Source organism: Mustela lutreola, chromosome 10 (genome assembly GCF_030435805.1).
Source record: "Mustela lutreola isolate mMusLut2 chromosome 10, mMusLut2.pri, whole genome shotgun sequence".
Lineage (NCBI taxonomy): Eukaryota > Metazoa > Chordata > Mammalia > Carnivora > Mustelidae > Mustela > Mustela lutreola.
The window spans coordinates 8610851-8628079 of NC_081299.1; the positions used below are offsets into that span (position 1 = coordinate 8610851).

Genomic DNA, 17229 nt, shown 5'->3' on the forward strand with positions numbered 1-17229 from the left:
GATATCACAAGTAGGCAGAGAGGAAGGCAGAGAGAGAGAGAGGAGAAAGCAGGCTCCCCGAGGAGCAGAGAGCCCGATGTGGGACTTGATCCCAGGATCCTGGGATCATGACCTGAGCTGAAGGCAGAGGCTTAACCCACTGAGCCACCCAGGTGCCCCTCATTAGTTATTTTTTATATTAAATATCTACTGATGTATTTTAGATCTATTAGGTTAAGTAAATTAACTCCACATGTTTCTTTTTACTTTTTAAAATGTGGTTACGAGGCAGTTTCAGATGATGTGTGGGATTCCCATCAGGTTTCTCCACGACAGCGCTGCTGGCTGACTCCTGCTCCCACAGGGCGACTCTCCAGCCGTAAAATGGAAAGTAGTTTCTGCTTCAGAGTCGGCCCATGGCTGTGTGCCCAGAGCTGGTGCAGGTGTTCTCTCCTGAAGGGCTCAGAATGCCATCAAGCAGGCCGAATCAGCCGTCTTTTACAGCTGAGGAAGTTGAGGTCCAGAGATGGGTCAAGTCTCCAGGCCACAGAGCAGGGAATACCCGAGTTTGGGTTTGAAGGTCACACCGGGCGTGGTCACCCCACCACACTTGACGCACATGACACATCCGCATTGCTCACGCTGCCTGCCCAGAAACCTTCAGATCACAATCCCACCTGTGGGACACTCTCTAAGCAATGTACAGATGTGGAGAAGGACATGCTATGGGTTAGGCATTTACTGTACGTCACGCAGTGTGGTGGGCACGGCGAGGATGATGGAGGCGGCACGTGAGCTCAGATCCGCCGGACGGAAAGTGCTATGGGTGTTCCTCTTTCTGATCGCATTCTTAAGTATTCTTCAGGAATCTTTGGGTTGCTGGAAAAAAAATCTCAAAATTCTTCAGGATTTTTTCTTCAGGAATCTTTGGGTTGCTGGAAACAAAATCTCAAAATTTTTTGATTCCTGTAACTGCAAAGTCTGGAGCTCCCTGGGTAGTATCGGGCTATCTCCGGTCCCCTATGTGTAGGCATCTGTAAGATTCGTACCAGCAGCTCCTGGCTTGCCTCCCACCCAACCCCAGTGGAAAGACGGCTTCTCCTTCCAAGAACTGAAACCAAAATCTTGATATCGTTCCTCCTGGGCACACCTTGGGTCACGTGCGCATCACTGAACCAGTTCACCGGGGTCAGAGGAATCAAAGGGGTTGATGGGTCTAGCTGGTCTGTGTGTGCTCCTGGAAGGGAGGGAGGCGAGGCAGCCTCAGCCCTGAGCACAGGCGCTGAGACTGGAAAGTATTCCCCGGGGAAAGTCAAGGTGCTTTACCGCAACAGGGCCTGGACACTGGGCAGGCTGAAACATCAGATGGCCGCGACATTTTCCAAGCACCTCATTCCGAGCTCTGGGTTGTGGTGGTAAAAGATCTGTGCCTGGAGTCCTCAGGCTCTTTCATGACGTCTTCTCAGTGTCTCAATGAGTCTCCTCAGGCTCCGCCGTGACATCTGTCACTCCTGCATTTCTGTCCCCCCTGTAGGCACAGCAGAAAGGGACACCATCTGTGAGCGACCTTCCCCAGTGACCAGTCCTGACCGGGCGGCCACCAGGTGACTCCCCTCTCCCCACCAGCTGACCTTGGTGTGGGGCTGTCCCGCCCCATAGGATGCTCAGGGCCCCGCTGGCTGTGGTGGGTTGGGGTTCAGCCCAGGGTGTCAGGACCCCGGGGAGTCTCTCTGCCAAGCCCACAAGCCACTGAGGCCCCACCATGTGCTCAGTCTTCCCAGAGCATATGAGAGAAGAGCCTAGAAAACACAGTTCTTGCTCCCAGGAGCTGACGGCAGGGCTGCCGGACGTTGTGGACAGAGGGTCTGGGGACCCCCTTCTCTGCAGAAATGGTTGCCCTTGAGCACAGACCCCCCCACTTCGCCCCCTCAGGAGAATTGGCAGTGCCATTTCTAACTTTTCTCTTGGCAGCAGCACCCTCCAGGCCAGGCCCCTCAGGACTGCCTCAGCAAGCTCCAGGGCGAGGACCACGCTTCCCGGAAGGGGCGCTTCCCTCACCCTGGAACACGGTTCCGAAATTACGAGAGCCCCCAGCTCTCCCTCCTCGGTGCAGGAGCCCGGTCCAGGTCCAGGTGAGTTCTTCCGAGAGGCTGTGGCTCGTTTCCAGGGCAGCAGCGTCTCGTTGGCAGGCGACCCCTGCGGGCTGGTCCAGGCAGGGGGGCCCTGGGCTGTGATCTTTCCCAGTCGGAGGAGAAGAGTGTCTCCAGGCCTCTTGGGGCTGTAGTCATGGACGAAGTCATTCGCTGGACAGCTCGAGTGTGTGTGACGCGGAGGTGCTAGTGCAGGAGCAGCTGTGGGTCTGACACCCTCCGGGTTCCCACGGCGACCGGCGGGGCCCTCAGTCCACTCCTGCCATGGCTGACTGGCCTCCGGTGCTGGCCCGTGGTTGTCCAGCAGTCTTTGGGTATTTGGGTTGTTTCCTCCTTTTGGCTGTGATGAATAAGGAAAAGCAAGTCTTTGTATGAAATCTCTGGGGCTTGTCTGTCTTTTTCATTGACTTCTTTTTTTTTTTTTCTTTAAAGATTTTATTTATTTAACAGAGAGAGACACAGCGAGAGAGGGACACAAGCAGGGGGAGTGGGAGAGGGAGACGCAGGCTTCCTGCCGAACAGAGAGCCCGATGCAGAGCTGGATCCCAGGATCCTGGGATCATGACTTGAGCCAAAGGCAGACGCTTAACGACTGAGCCATCCAGGCAACCCTTCCATTGACTTCTTAATAGGACTTCTTACAGTTCTGGGTTTGAGCCCTTCATCCTATAGTGGTGTGCGGACGGCCACCTTCCACCCAGTGGCTTATCTTCTTATTCTCTTTATAGTGTCTTTGCTAAAGAGATTTTGTTTTTTTATTTTATTTTTTAAAAAGATGTATTTATTAGAGAGCGTGCGCGCATGTGTGCGGTTGTGCGAGCAAGGGGAGAGGGAGAGAATCCTCAAGCAGACTCCCTGTGGCGTGCAGAGCCTGATGTGGGGCTCCATCCCAGGTCCCCGAGATCGTGGCCTGAGCTGAAATCAGGAGTCCAATGCTCAGCTGACTGAGCCACCCAGGCGCCCCCATAAAGAGATCTTCCAAATTTTAACGTAGTCACGGGCACCTGGGCAGCTCAGTCAGTTAAGCATCTGCCTTCGGTTCAGATCATGATCATGAGGTCCTGGGATCAAGTCCCATGTTGTTCAGCTGCTCAGTGGGGTGTCTGCTTCTCCCTTTTCCTCTGCCCCTCCCCCTGCTTGTGTTCTCTCTCTCTCAAATAAATAAATAATATTTTAAAAATAAATGTTAAAGTAGTCACATGGATCTATCTTTCCCTTTATGACCGGTGCTTTTATGCTCCGCTCTTTATATTCTTTTCCTCCACTCAAGTCTTGAAGACATCTGCATCGACTTCCTAGAATTGTTCCCATTTTGCCTTTCATGTGTAGACCCGCCGTCTGCCTTGGCTTGTGTGTACGGCATGAGGCAAGGGTCCTGCTGGAAGGTCCGTGTGGATGTCCAGTTGAACCAATATCTTTTATCCTTCCCCACTGTGTTGCAGACATCTTTGTATCCAAAGGTCCGTATGTGCCTGGGCACGATCTTGGACTTGATGTTCTGTTCCGTTGGTCTTTCCGTCTAGACCGTGTGGATGCCCCAGGGGCTTGAATGGCACAGGTTTTTATTAAGTCATCGGGATGGTTGAGCAATGTCTCTACCTTTGTTCTTCGTCACTAGACCGGCTCTTCTCAGTCATCTGCCTCTCTGTGTCCACTTCAGAATCAACTTTTCAGATTCTGTAAACTGTCCTCTTGGGCTTTTCGTTGGGATCACACTGAATCCAGCTTACTTTAGAGAAAATCTTTGCAGTATCGAGTAGTACATGGTAAAGCTCTCTATTATTTCGCTCTTTATTTTTTTTTAAGATTTTATTTATTTATTTGACAGACAGAGATCACAAGTAGGCAGAGAGGCAGGCAGAGAGACAGGAGGAAGCAGGCTCCCCACTGAGCAGAGAGCCCAATGCAGGGCTCGATCCCAGGACCCTGGGACCGTGACCCGAGCTCAAGGCAGAGGCTTTAACCCATTGAGCCACCCAGGCACCCCTAACCTTTTATTTTTATTTATTGAATTCAACTTAGGTCTGCTTGACCTTCTCCCAGTAATATTGTATTATTTTCTGTGTAGAGAGATTTATAGCTTTGTTTTAGATTTCTAGGTACCTGATGTTTCTGATGATGAGGGGAATATATTTTTTTTTTCAGTATTTCGTGTTCTAACTCTTCATCACTGGTATTGTTTTGAACCGTGTGAACAGCCAATATTTGGCAGCCTCACCTACCAAAATAGCAATTCATGTGGCTCAACCCAAACATATAGGCACTCAGTTTTGATGTCATAACATTATTTCCAAGCCCCTTGTTAAACTCACTTGTTAGTTCTAATAATCTAAGAATCTACTAATCGAAGAATCTGCTGGTTCTTCCGGGTCATCTGTCCCCTTTAATGATGCCATCTGTCCATGACAGCCTGATGTCTTCTTCGCCAGACCCCACTACTTTCCTCTCTTTTCCTCGCCTTCCCGAATTGCCTGGATCCCCCAGTGCCACACGGAGCAGAAGCTGTGGCCAGTAGACATCACCTCATGGCTGGTCTCAGAGGGAAAGTGGCCCCCGAGTTTTGAGGAGGGTGGTGACACGGCAGGGAGGCTGGGGAGAGGGCCGTGGCCGTGGTGGGCAGCAGAGGAAAGGGACCGGAAGCAGGGGCCGCTTAGTGAGTGCTGCTCTCCTGTGTGGCTTTAGACAAATTCCTTCCCTCTCTGGGCTTCAGGACTCCCTCTGAGAGATCGATCTGACATGTGTGGAGCTTGGGGGCTGGCCGTGGAGCTGGGGGTGGCGATTGGGTGCAGAGGTGGGGCCTCTGCCAAGGCGGCCCGGCCTGGAGCTTCTCTGCTTCCTTCCCCAGGGCAGATCTCCCAGCAGCCGTGCGCACAGGGGTCATCGGACTGCGGGAAGCAGTGTGACCCGGACTACTACCTAGACAGGGACGGCCGCTGCAAGGCCTGCGTGACCTGTTCTGGAGGTAAGGGGCTCCTTCCTGGGAGCAGGGGCTCTTGGCTAAGAATCTGGGGATGGGGGCCTCTGAGTTTGTTCTGGGACTGCGCAGCCCTCAGGAGCCTAGCTCCCCTCGCTGGCATCTCTGAGCAGCGGGCCTTTTCTGAGTGTCCTTCTCGATTGCGGGGTGTTGATGGTGGTGACCCCTTCTCACACAGCTTCCATTTGTTTACTCCTGCAAGGAAGCGTTCGTTACCACCCACCTGTTCCAGGCTTGTCCTGTTATTTTTGGTAGTTGTCCTCTGGTGTGTGGATTACAGTTGTCCCCATTGTACAGAGGAGAACACTGAGACCTTACAAAGGCCACAGGCCCCCGAGAGCGGCATGGCCAGAGTTTCAACTTGGAGGTTCTGGGCTCGGCTAGTCACTATACTGTCCTTAGAACATTCTCAGGACAGGCAATTGCTGGGTGACTTCTGTGTATGTGGCCGACTCAGCACAGCCTCACAGCACCACCAGCTGCCCCCTGACATCCATCCACAAGGGCTGCGCAGGACAGGGGCAGCTGCCCAGGCTGCAGACAGCCGTGGCTGATTGTGTCCCCAGCCCCATCACAAAGGCCACGGGAGCAGGGAGTGGATGCGTGATTGTGTCTCCTTGTCCAAGGTTTCTTTCACAGAAACAGTGGCTGAAGTCAGCAGAGGCCCAAAGAGGAAAGAACACCATTTGTCACTGGGGCCACTGTTCCAGTTGCAAAGGCCACAAATAAGCTTTCTCAAAACATGGTGGCAAAACCAACCCCCTCCTGTTTACTCATGAATTCCATGGGTCAGAAATCAGACAGGACCCTGAGCGGGTGGCTGGTCTCTGCTGCACAATGTCTGGGATTTCAGCTGGAAAACGTGAAGGCTACAGGCGAGAATTGTCTGAAAGCCCTTTCCTTCGTGGCCTCTGTATGGCTAACTTCGGGGCTTCCTCGAGGCCTGGCGCCTGGATTCCAAGGATGGGGCAGGGGTGGGGACAAGCCACATCCCTTCTGTTGACCTTGGCTTGAAAGTCACATGGCGTATTTTCCGCCAGTTTTTACCTCTTGAGGCAGTCACACATCCCACTAGAGTCAGCGGAAGGAGAAGAAATCAAGCTTCTCAACAGTGAGGCAGAGGTCTGGAAGAACAGATGGGGCCAGAAATGCTGCTCTGGCCATTTTTGGAAAAAATATCATCTGCTGAAGCTACCATGTCAGATAGAGAAACAAGAGAATTCCTTCAGCTCTAGGATGAAAACTCTGTGAAGCTGTTGGGTAGAGAACAGGGGCCAAGAGCACGGACTCTGGAGCCCAAGAGCCTGGGTTCAAATCTTGGCCCTACCAGTTTGCAGCTTATAAACACAAGCAAGTTTCTTAACATCTCCGTGCCTCAGTTCCCTCATCTGCAGTGGCCATGATAATAGTACTCTCTTGAAGACCTGATGCAGGAATTAAGTAGGTCAGACTAAGTTAATCAGGGCAGGATGCTAAGAGTAAGACCCCCCATGCACCCGATGGTATTATGGCTGCCTTGTTTGTACTCAATAATATTAAAAAAAAAAAAAAAGATTTTATTTATTTATTTATTTATTTATTTATTTAAAGATTTTATTTATTTATTTGACAGAGAGAGATCACAAGTAGGCAGAGAGGCAGGCAGAGAGAGAGAGGAGGAAGCAGGCTCCCTGCTGAGCAGAGAGCCCGATGCGGGACTCGATCCCAGGACCCTGCGATCATGACCTGAGCCGAAGGCAGCGGCTTAACCCACTGAGCCAGCCAGGCGCCCCTTATTTATTTATTTTGCGAGAGAGTGTGTGTATGTGGGAAGAGGGGAGAAGGAGAGGGAGAGAACCTCAAGCAGACTCCCCGCTGAGGACAGAGCCCTGTCGAGTGGGGCTTGCTCTCACTTCCCTGAGATCATGACCTGAGCGGAAACCAAGAGTCGGACGCTTACCTGAGCCACCCAGGCACGTCCCACCCACGCTCGGTGCTGTTAATAGCTGAGATTGTGATAATAGCTGTCATTGTCCCAAGCCCTCGCCGGCACTGCTGAGCTCACTCCTGCTGCCCGCACAAACTCCCCAACCCCTCCCCAGTTCCCACTCTCTCTGGAGGTTTCAGGAAGAGACTATGAGGTTACCATCTGAGGTCTGTGAAGTATCCTGCTGATTGAGGAAAGTCCTCCCCAGCCAGTCACATGTGTCTGATCTATTAATGTGGTCATTCTGTTTTCACCCATTTAGAGCACATAAAATATTCCCAAGCATATGTAAATGCATTATCACATGCTTTCTTTGATAAAACTTCCAACTTTTTTTTTTTAAATTTTGGAAAAAATAACCCTTTTTATCATTGAAAATTTCTTTCTTTCTTTTTTTTTTTTTTAAGATTTTGTTCATTTATTTGAGAGAGAGAGAAAGCATGAGCGGGGGCGGGAGGGCGGAGAAGAGGAAAGAGGGAGAAGCAGACTCCTCGCTGAGCAGGGAGCCCAACATGGGGCTCCAGCCCGGGACCCCAAGATCATGACCTGAGCTAAAGCCAGACCCTTAACCCACTGAGCCGCCCAGGTGCCCCAGCACTGAAGATTTCAAGCGTATTCAGAAGTAGAGAAAAGTCAGGAATGGCTGTGGACATCACCCACTTTGAACGAATGATCGAGCCACAGCCACTGTGGGTTCATCTCTACCCATGCGTGCTCACCCTGTTCTCTAGATTATTTTCTTTTATCAGCTTTATTGCGACAGGATTGACACGCAGGGCCACGCATGTGGGCAAAGCGTGCCATTTGATACATTTTGACATCGTATGCAGCTGTGAAGCCATCACCACAATCAAGGAAAAGAAGTTTCCAGAAAGTTTCCTCGAGTTCCTTATCGTCCCTCCCACCATTGCTCACCCCACTTCCATTCCCAGGCAATCATCCTGCTTCCTGTCACTGTGGAGGAGTTTGCATATTCTAGCATTTTCTGTAAACGTGATCAGATAGTACATACTCTTTTTCTCCCCCTTGCCATCTTTCGCTCAGCCCAACTATTTTGAGCCGAAAGATCTGCTCGACAGGATAGTCACATGAGCGCTTGCTTCCAGGCAAATGCTTCTCTGCCCTCCTGGGGGTCCTCGGGACCCTCTGCTCTTGCCATCCCAGATCCCTCCTCACGACCCTTCTCTGTGTCCCTTTGAAGACCTGGTGGAGAAGACGCCGTGCACATGGAACTCCTCTCGCGTCTGCGAATGTCGATCTGGCATGTTCTGTACCACGTCAGCCACCAACTCCTGTGCCCGCTGTACCCCCCGCTCCAGCTGCCCACCAGGGACCGTCACCAAACCCCAGGGTAAGCTGTCTGCACCCCCAACCAGTGGGCTTCCGTCTGTGCCCCTGCAGCTGGACGTCTCTTCACCCCGCACTGGGCAAATGACCTTCAACCCCAGCTGTTAACTAGGTCAGGTTTGGGCTTTGGTTTTGTTTTCATAGTTAGATCTGGTGAGTGGAATAAAATCTAGATCTGGGCGTGCCTGGCTGGCTCCGTCGGAAGAGCATGTCAGTCTTGATCTTGGGGTTGTGAGTTTGAGCCCCACATTGAGATTGCTTAAAAAATAAATAAATAAACTTAAATCTAGATTTGGCATTTTGGTAAGAGATTCTTTTTTTTTTTTTTTTAAGATTTTATTTACTTAGAGAGTAAGGAAGAGAGAGAGCGCTAGCAGGGGGAGTGGTAGGGAGAGGAGGAAGCAGGCTCCCTGCTGAGCAGAGAGCCCGAAGTGGGGCTCGATCCTAGGACCCTGGGGTTGTGACCTGAGCTGAAGGCAGATGCTTAACTGACTGAGCCACCCAGGTGCCCCTCAGTAAGAGACACTGATGATGATTTTTTAAAAGAATTGTTCCTTTTGAAATTGTTGGGCTGGTAAAATCTTCACTCATTTGAAAGGCTGTTTCATTGACTCAAGATAGAGCAATATGAAATTTTTGAAGACCGTTCCAACTCAAGATGGTAGGCCTTGGGGGCACCTGGCCGGCTCAGTCAGCAGAGCATGCAACTCGTGATCTCAGGGTTGTGAGTTTGAACGCCATGTTGAGTGTGGAGCTCACTTAAAAAAACAAATAAACAAACAAAAAACACAAGAGAAAACAAGGAAAAAAAAGATGGTAGACATTTTTCTGAGTACAGAAAAATATAAACTCTTGACGTTGGAGGAAAAAAAAAAACCTGGTAAATCAGCAGAAAGGAGATTTCAGGAAATTTCTAGAAGGTAGAAAACAGATGGATGGGTGGTGACAAATGAAATGAGGGGGAGGAAACCTTGCCCCGGAATTCACGCCACCTGTGCTGCAGGACAAGTGAGAGGTCCCTTGCTCACAAGACCCCACGGAGGCTCTGGGCTCAGAGTGGCCTGGAGAAGGAAGAATGGGGCTGAAGCGGAGAATTGAACAGTGCAGCGGGCTGCAAATTCGTCTGGGAAATAACAGTTAAAAATCTGAGACAGTGGTACACCACGGACCCTGATGGTGCCTGAGTTTTCATCCTCTGGTGAAAATCATCGACTTTTTGGCTGAAGACACTGAAGGAGTATCTGGAGAAACATGGGGCTGCCGGTGGGGGCCGCCGCCCTGTGGAAAGCCCTCTTTGGTTGTGTGTTCGGGAGTATAGCCTGGCGATAAGCTACCCCTGCTAAGTCCCCCTGAAGTGAAGACGGTCAGCCCACACTCCCCACCGCCCAGAGTTCCCAGCCGGACCCCTGTTCCCGAAGAGGCCTCAGGTGGAAAGGCCGTGCTACCAACGCAGCAGAAGAAACCCCACCAGCTGCTGGAGTATGCAGCGGAGTCCTCTTTAAGGAAATAGGAGTGGGCAGTAAAGCCATTCAGACTGATAAGGGAAACCAGCTGCACGATGGAGGAAAACAAAATCACAGGACACCGTGGATGAAGCAATGGAAATGGCTTCAGGAATAGGAGTAGATATTTAAAATGTTAAATTAGCATCCACAGAAAAACTCAAGAAGTTGTTACATCCATAGAGAGAGATCAGAATGCTGCGAAAAAGAAATAGTAAGAGAGAAGAGGACCAAGAAAGTTTTTAAGAAAGTGTGCTTCTTCCTGGGTATTGCCTCTCCGTGGTCCATTCACCTTCAGCACCTGCTGGACCAGACTCTTCTGTGTTTCTCCTCCTGATCGCGATGTTGAGCTCTGCCAGTAGAGGGCACTGGGGAGCCATTGTAGGGAGAAAGAGGCTTCTCTTGGCTGCATTTGCTTTTTCTTGCTCTTGCTGCGCCCTCTGTCGGCAGAGCACATGGGTGGGGACATCTGGTCGTGCCCGCCCCAGTCATGTTCCCAGAGTAGACAGTCCCTGGGTAGCCTCACAGCCCCAGCCTTGGTCTGATGACCACCTTGGTGTGGCCTTCCCAACAGGGACACTGGTATACTCCGGTCCTCATGTCAGCCCAAGTGCCATAATTCCCCTGTGCACCCCTTACCCTAAGCCTTGGGTCTTCCGCATTCACAAATGTTGGCCTGGTCACTGTGCTCTGGGCCTTGTACCCACCGTGATGCCCCAACTTTCCTTGCATACTTGACCTGAAAAATATGAAACTTCAGATGGGCCTACCAAGAGCAAAGCAGGACGAATGAAGATTACTCAGACCTAGACAAAATAGATGTCTTTATCCATTCACTAGTTGACAGACATTAGGGTTATGTCTAGTTTGGAGCTATTACGAATAAAGCAATTACAAAAAGTCTTGTACAACTCTGTAAACATATTTCTTCATCTCTCATGAGTAAATACCCAGGAGATGGATGACTAGATTCCTGTGCTGGCCACCCAGAATGTTTCTGAGGGCCCATTCAAAGGCTTTCACCACCTGCGACCTGATCTTACCCACCTAGTTTTATGGATGGAGAGAATCATATGATTAGAGGTAGAGCTAGAACATAAGGATCCTGAATTCCAGCCCAGAGTCCTCCCTACCAGACCTCATCAGCTTCTTCTTAGTTCTGAACCTAGAATTTTCTATTCGGTTAAGTACAATTAAGGTTGAAAGCATCAAAAAGCATTTTCAGACATAAAAGGGCAGGAAGATTTTCTCTCATGTGTCCTCTCTTAGAAAGTTACTTGAAGATGTTATCTGGCTAAATGAGGGGCTAAAACAAACAAAAAAAGCCATGAATCTAGAAAACAGTGACTCTATCCTAGGAGAGCAGGGAAGTCCCAGTATGACAGCTGTACTGCAGACCAATTGAGCCAGATGAGAACAGAAAAATGGAGGAGGGCTCCAGTGAGTTGTCCTGTCTGCAGGAATGAAAGAAGGAATCACAGTAAACTTCCTGAGTAGTAGGTTTGAAAAACTTGATGATACGGTGAAGGCATATTATTCTCTTCTCAACACGAAAACCAAAAGGCAGTTAAGAACTCTAGGGAAAATAAAAAGCCGACTAACCTACACTCCAAATATGAAGATGAAAATTTTATCTGATTTTAAGCACTTGTTGGATGCACAAAAAGAGAACCCGCTCGACCTTGATGCTAAGACCATTCTCCTTCAGATGGCCCAAGGATCAGGTGTTTGGATTTAAAGAGAAATATTTCAGTCTGGCAAATACTATATTTTTTAGTTCTAAATTGGGAATAAGAGTGGGAGTTTCTTTTTTCTTTTTTCCCTGTCTTTCAGTTGGCTCTTACCAGACAACGCAGCAGCCTAAGTAGGGGCTAAACAATACCTTCTCCTCACCTCCAGATTTAAAGAAAGAGGAAAGGGGGAGGGCCACTACCCCAGGGAGAAGGGAGGCGGCTACAGGTGAGGTACGAGGCACACGGAGAGGTTGAGAGGCACCCAAGGAGCACTGGGTCCCCCTTCTCCACTTAGAGAAGGACAGCGGTACTTCCTTTTTTTTTTTTTTTTTTTTTTTGAAGGTTTTACTTATTTGAGAAAGATTGTGAAAGAAAAGCATGAGTGGGTGTTGGGGGAGGGGCAGAGATAGAGGGAGAAGCAGGCTCCCCACTAAGCAGGGGCCCCAACATAGGGCTTGATCCCAGAACGCTGGGACCATGACCTGAGCCCAAGGCAGATGCCTAACCCACTGAGCCACCCAGGCACCCCAGGACAGTGGTTCTTTTGCTGCATTCCGGCAGGTGTCCAGTGGGAGCTCAGACTCAGGTGCCTTAGAGAGAGGTGGGAGGCTCTCTCCTCATGGTGCTGCCTGGGGGTCCTCGAAGGCATTCTGTGTGGTTGGCACAGTGACATACAGCCGTCCCCTCTGCTCCGAAGTATCAGGAGGAAGGAAATTGTATGTCCTCATGGAGACTTGTACAAGAACATTCAGAGTTGCCTTATTTATAATTTATAATTTATTTTAAAAAGCTCCAATCTGGAAACAACCCAGCTGTCCATCTGCGGGTGACCGGGAAAATGTGGCACATCTCCACAGTGACGAGTGTGCTGTGCATTATAAGTGAATCGCAGAAACACGCTGAGAGAAGGAAGCCAGACCCAGAGAGTACTTCCTGCCCGAGCCGGTCTAACGAGATTCTGGAACAGGCACACTAATCTATATAGACATAAAGCAGACCAGTGGTTTCCTGAATGCAGGAGGAGGGTTTATGGCAGAAGGGCACCAGAGAACTTACTGGGATGGTGGGAATGTTCTAGATCTTGAATGGAGGTATAGGTACATTGGAAGGATTCAGTCTTCAAAACCCATCGAATAGTACAACGGAAGGGACATTTTCTCCTATATCAATTATGCCTTAATATAGTTGATCTCAAAAGAAAGGAACTTTCAAAAAACTGCAGCTACTTTAAATAACAGGAGATAGTAATTTCATATGTTTATTTATATGTATTTATCAGGTTTCTCTTTTGCATAAAATCAGGAGGTGTAGAGCACCAAGTCACCTTCCTGTGTGATCACAGTTGGCTGGAGGTGAGGGGCGGCTTTTCCACTTTGATCCTTTGAGACACGGGCCTGCAGGCATAGCGGACGGCAAACAGCAAACAACGTTGACATTTCAGGGTTCAGCTGTCCTGCCTGGGTCAGCTGGAGGCTTTGCCGTCTTGCCTGGGCGCGTAGGTTTGGTTTGCATTGGCTTCAGGTGTTTCTCTTACTCCTGGAACGAGTGGCGGCCACTACCTGCCCAGAGCATCCTCTCCTTACAGCCCGTGCAGGAGTGCAGAATGGCCCAGGCTGGGGGCAGTCACTCTGTTCCTTCCATCCTGCTCCATGGCATTGGGGATGTGGGGACACAGACCTCCCCCATCTGAGGAGGCGGTCCCAGGATGTAATCTACTGCACTGATCCCAAATCCTCACTTTGGGGAGCAGTTTTTAAGAACAGCTTTGTTGCAGTACACTTGACATACCCCAGGATCTGTAGATTTAAGTGTGCAATTCAATGACTGTAAAGACATTTACAGAGTTATAAAACCATCACTACAATCTACGAAACCTTGTGGCTTTAGTAGTCAATCCCCGTATCCGTCCCCAGCTTGGACAAGGACTCATCCTACTCTCTGTCCCTCTAGATGGACCTTTTCCAGACATTTCCTGAATCCGTGCTCTGTGTCAGGTTTCTCTCACGGCACAAGATCCTTTTGAGGCTTCTGTGCTCTGCGGCTTGTCTTAGTGCATGGTTCCCTTTTATTGCCACACAGTATTGGGGTGCAGATGCACTACATCTTACTTATTTGTCCAGTTGATGGACATTGGGGTTGTTTCTACCCTTTGGCTACTTTGAAGAATGCCGTATGCACAAGTGTGTTGCTCGCCGGCCCCTCCCGTGCGCCTGCTCTCCTCATTTCCCCACCGGGGGCCTGGGGCCGCCCCGTCTTTGATTTCCTCTGCTTAGATAGCCCCACCCACACGTCCCTTGAGGGAAGCCTCCCTGGACAGACGCGTTCAAGTGCCGTGTTACGGGGAGCCCGTGTACCTTTGTGTGACACCCGTGTCACCTCTGTGAGCCCTCCACCATGCCCATGAGCCCCTGACAGTAGGGATCTGGTCCCTTTTGCTCACTGCTCCATCCCAGCTGTCAGCACAGTCCCTGACACATAGCAGGTGCTCAGCAAAGAGTTGTTGCACGGAGGGAAGGAAGGAAGGGGTGAAGGAACAAGGGTCAGGACATTAGCCCGAGTCTACCTGGCTGCAGTGTCCTTACGGCCTCACCACGCCTCCTCCCTAGAAGTTTCCAGTCCTGCTGGGTAAGGCTCCTTGATACCAATTCTAAGACTTCTCCCTGCAGGTACAGCTGAAAGGGGTGCCACCCATGAGCCACCTCCCCCTGAGGCCCACCCTGATTGCAGCACCAACCCAGAGGACAGCAAGACGTCCACCAGGTGACTCCCTGGCCTTATCTGGGGGCATCTGGGCTGGAGGTAGGGGTGGGGCCTGGGCTGGATCTCTGTGACAAGGTCACAAGTCATTCTGGAGGATGTGTGCACCACTCTGGGCTGGCACCACTGGGAACGATTCCTGAGCCCTGAACACGTGCTTCCCTGTCTCCATCTCCACCATCAGTCTTACTTCTGTCTTTTCTCCTGGCAGTGCCTCTGCCCCTCTGGTCTCCTCGGGAGACCCCCAGATCAGTAAGGAGCATGGAAGGGGCATCACCCACGCTTGGGGAGACACCCCCATATCAACGAGCACTCCCATCTCTTTCTCCTCCACGGGAAAGCCCATTCTGGTTTCAGGTAACCATTACCTCCCAGAAAGGACGGGTCTGCCTCCCAGGGGGCCGGGAGGAGGGAGGCTTGTCCCTGGGTGGCAGCATCCACTGGGTGGGGGAGACCAAGGCTGACCCCAGCTTTCTGGCTTCTTGAGCTGGGGCTGTGGCTCTGTCACCTGCTCTTGATTGTTCCTCGCTTCCAGGCAGGGCTTGTACTCAGAGCTTTGTCCCCGTGGCCCCGTAATTGCTACTCACAAAACACTTGGACAATGAAGACATGACCTTGACTAGTTGCTTAATTCCTCTGAGCCTCAGTTTTGTCGCACATACCACGCATGGCAGTAAGCAGTGGGGTACGTGTAGCTATCACCTTTTGGGGCTCCTTGGGGACATTCTAAGGGGCTTTGGTGTAGGGCTTGCAGTTCTAGTGTCAAACACTAGGTGGCGGCAGCCCTCCAGCTGGCCATGCTCAAGCGTGGTCTGGGACTTGTCCCATCAGCAACTTGTCAGAGGAGCAAAATTCTGGGCTCCACCCCCGCCGCAGGAACCACAATCTGTATTGCAACATGGTCCCAAGAGATCGGCATGCACGTTAAAGCTGGAGAAGCACATAGATGGCACCTACTACGTTTTAACATCTGAACGTGGACTTAACAGTAACTATCTTCATAAGCAACCAAAGATAAAAAGGAACAAGTACTGAGTGAAGTTGTAGAAACACACACCCACACAGCGGTGATGCGTGTGGGTTCTGGAGCTGCCTGGCCTGGCCTGGCCCGGCCTGGCCGAAGCCGTGATTCTTGGGGTTTGCCCTTTGCCATTTTAGTGAGTTACTTCACAAGCCTCAGTTTCCCTCGTTTGTAAAAGGAGATGGTAATGGTGCCTGCGTGGTATTCAGGAAAGAGGTGCTGAGTGGGTGCGTGTGCAGAGAAGATCCCCTGCCTGCCTTGGGGATCTTCCCATCTGGAGGGGAGCTGGAGCCCTCCCAGACGCCCCACTTCACCCTCCTTGCTGCTTCGCCTGCCCCCCACCCCAGCCCTCCCCTACCCCAACCCCCCCACCCCCCGCCTCTGGGCCGTGCCTGGCAGGGGCCATCCTCCGCAGACTGTATTCTTCTGGACCTTGGCTCCTTCCTTCCGGCTCCTCGACTCCTCAATTTCTCACTGTCCAGGAATGGCTTGTTCTTCTGTCAACCATTTACCTGTCCTGACGGGCTCCCTCGAGCCAGGGGAGGGAGGGCAGGTGGATAAGGCTGCACCAGGGAGGCAGAGGGTCTGGGTCTCAGTTCCCTCTTGGGGGAGGACCACGTCCTGCCAGCCCCGATGGCTTCTGTGCCCCAGGAGGAGAACATAGTCCAGGGTGAGGACCGTCCGGGGTGCTTGCAGTGGAGGCTCCTAGGCCCCCCAGCATCAGGGTGGAGGGAGCAGGGCTGCCTCTGTGTTCTAGGGCCCGTGCTCTTCTGGATGGTCGTGCTACTGGTGGTGGTCTTGGGCTCCGTGTCCTTCCTCCTGTGCCACCGGAGGGCCTGCCGGAAGTGGATTCAGCAGAGTGAGTACATGGGTCTTGGGACCTGGGGGAGGGCAGGGGCTCTGTGCTAGGCCAGCCCGGGCTCTGTGCTGCCCCGGGGGGGCGCTGCGCGAGGCTCTCCAGCCAACTCCGCTGTCTTTTCAGAGCTCTACCCGTGCTACCCTGTCCAGACCTTCCGGCCCAAGCTGGAGCCTGCAGGTAAGTGTCCAGATGTCCAGAGGGGGCTCCTCGGGCCACAGGGACACAGCAGCTCTGGGCCCTGGGTCTGGGGCTCCCTCTCTGCAACAGGCTTATTGGTAAGGGGAATGCAGTGCGGTCGGGAACCGTCCTCCGCAGTCCTCCGTGGCATTCGGAGGGTGGGTTAGCAGGAAGGTCTAAGATCCATCTCATCTTTCGTTCTTCCCTCCACAGTGCCCACCCCCTGGAGAGGCATTTCTGGATGCCTTCCCTTCCTTTCTGGCCTCTCTGCCCCTTCCCCCTGCTCCCCGCCACTCTGTGCCCCTCTCCTGCTGGCAGCCAGGGCCGTGGTTTCTGTAGGGCAGGCTGATAGGGCTGGAATCCTGTTCTACCACTTCTGAGCTGCATGGCTCTGGTGAGTTTCATCATTCCTCTGCCTCAGTGTCCTCACTGTGAAGGGGGGTGGCAAGGTCTGCCTCAGATGGCGGCCGTGCGGCTCAGTTGAGGCGGGGACTGTGTGCAGCTGAGGGTCGATGTTGGCCAACAGGCCAGCCCGTGTTGGAGGCTGCTTTCCTCACCAGGCATCTCAGGGCCTTCTGATTTCTAGGCTGTTCTAAAGCCTTCTCTGGCCCTGCTTCCAGGCCAACTTTTGCAGACCGCCTGCCAGAGCCCCTGACCTATTTCCAGCCCTCACCTGGGTGTGAGTGTGTGTGTGTGTGTGTGTGTGTGTGTGTTGGCGAGTGGGGGGGTGGGGGGTGGGTCCCAGCCATCCTTGCCACGTGCCT

General features: G+C 51.8%; 1 protein-coding gene across 3 annotated transcripts in view; it reads left to right on the forward strand.

Moving 5' to 3' along the window:
- TNFRSF8 (TNF receptor superfamily member 8) overlaps window positions 1–17229 on the forward strand; it is a 62948-nt gene that overhangs the window by 32101 nt on the left and 13618 nt on the right. The window contains exons 5-12 of one of the 3 annotated variants that reach the window (XM_059136146.1): window positions 1514–1583; window positions 1951–2111; window positions 4975–5091; window positions 8271–8420; window positions 14318–14411; window positions 14620–14765; window positions 16187–16288; window positions 16412–16465. In XM_059136146.1, the coding sequence (XP_058992129.1) occupies window positions 1514–1583; window positions 1951–2111; window positions 4975–5091; window positions 8271–8420; window positions 14318–14411; window positions 14620–14765; window positions 16187–16288; window positions 16412–16465 (894 nt within the window). The remainder of the gene's footprint in view (window positions 1–1513; window positions 1584–1950; window positions 2112–4974; window positions 5092–8270; window positions 8421–14317; window positions 14412–14619; window positions 14766–16186; window positions 16289–16411; window positions 16466–17229) is intronic. The other 2 variants (XM_059136147.1, XM_059136149.1) reach the window with 2 other exon arrangements.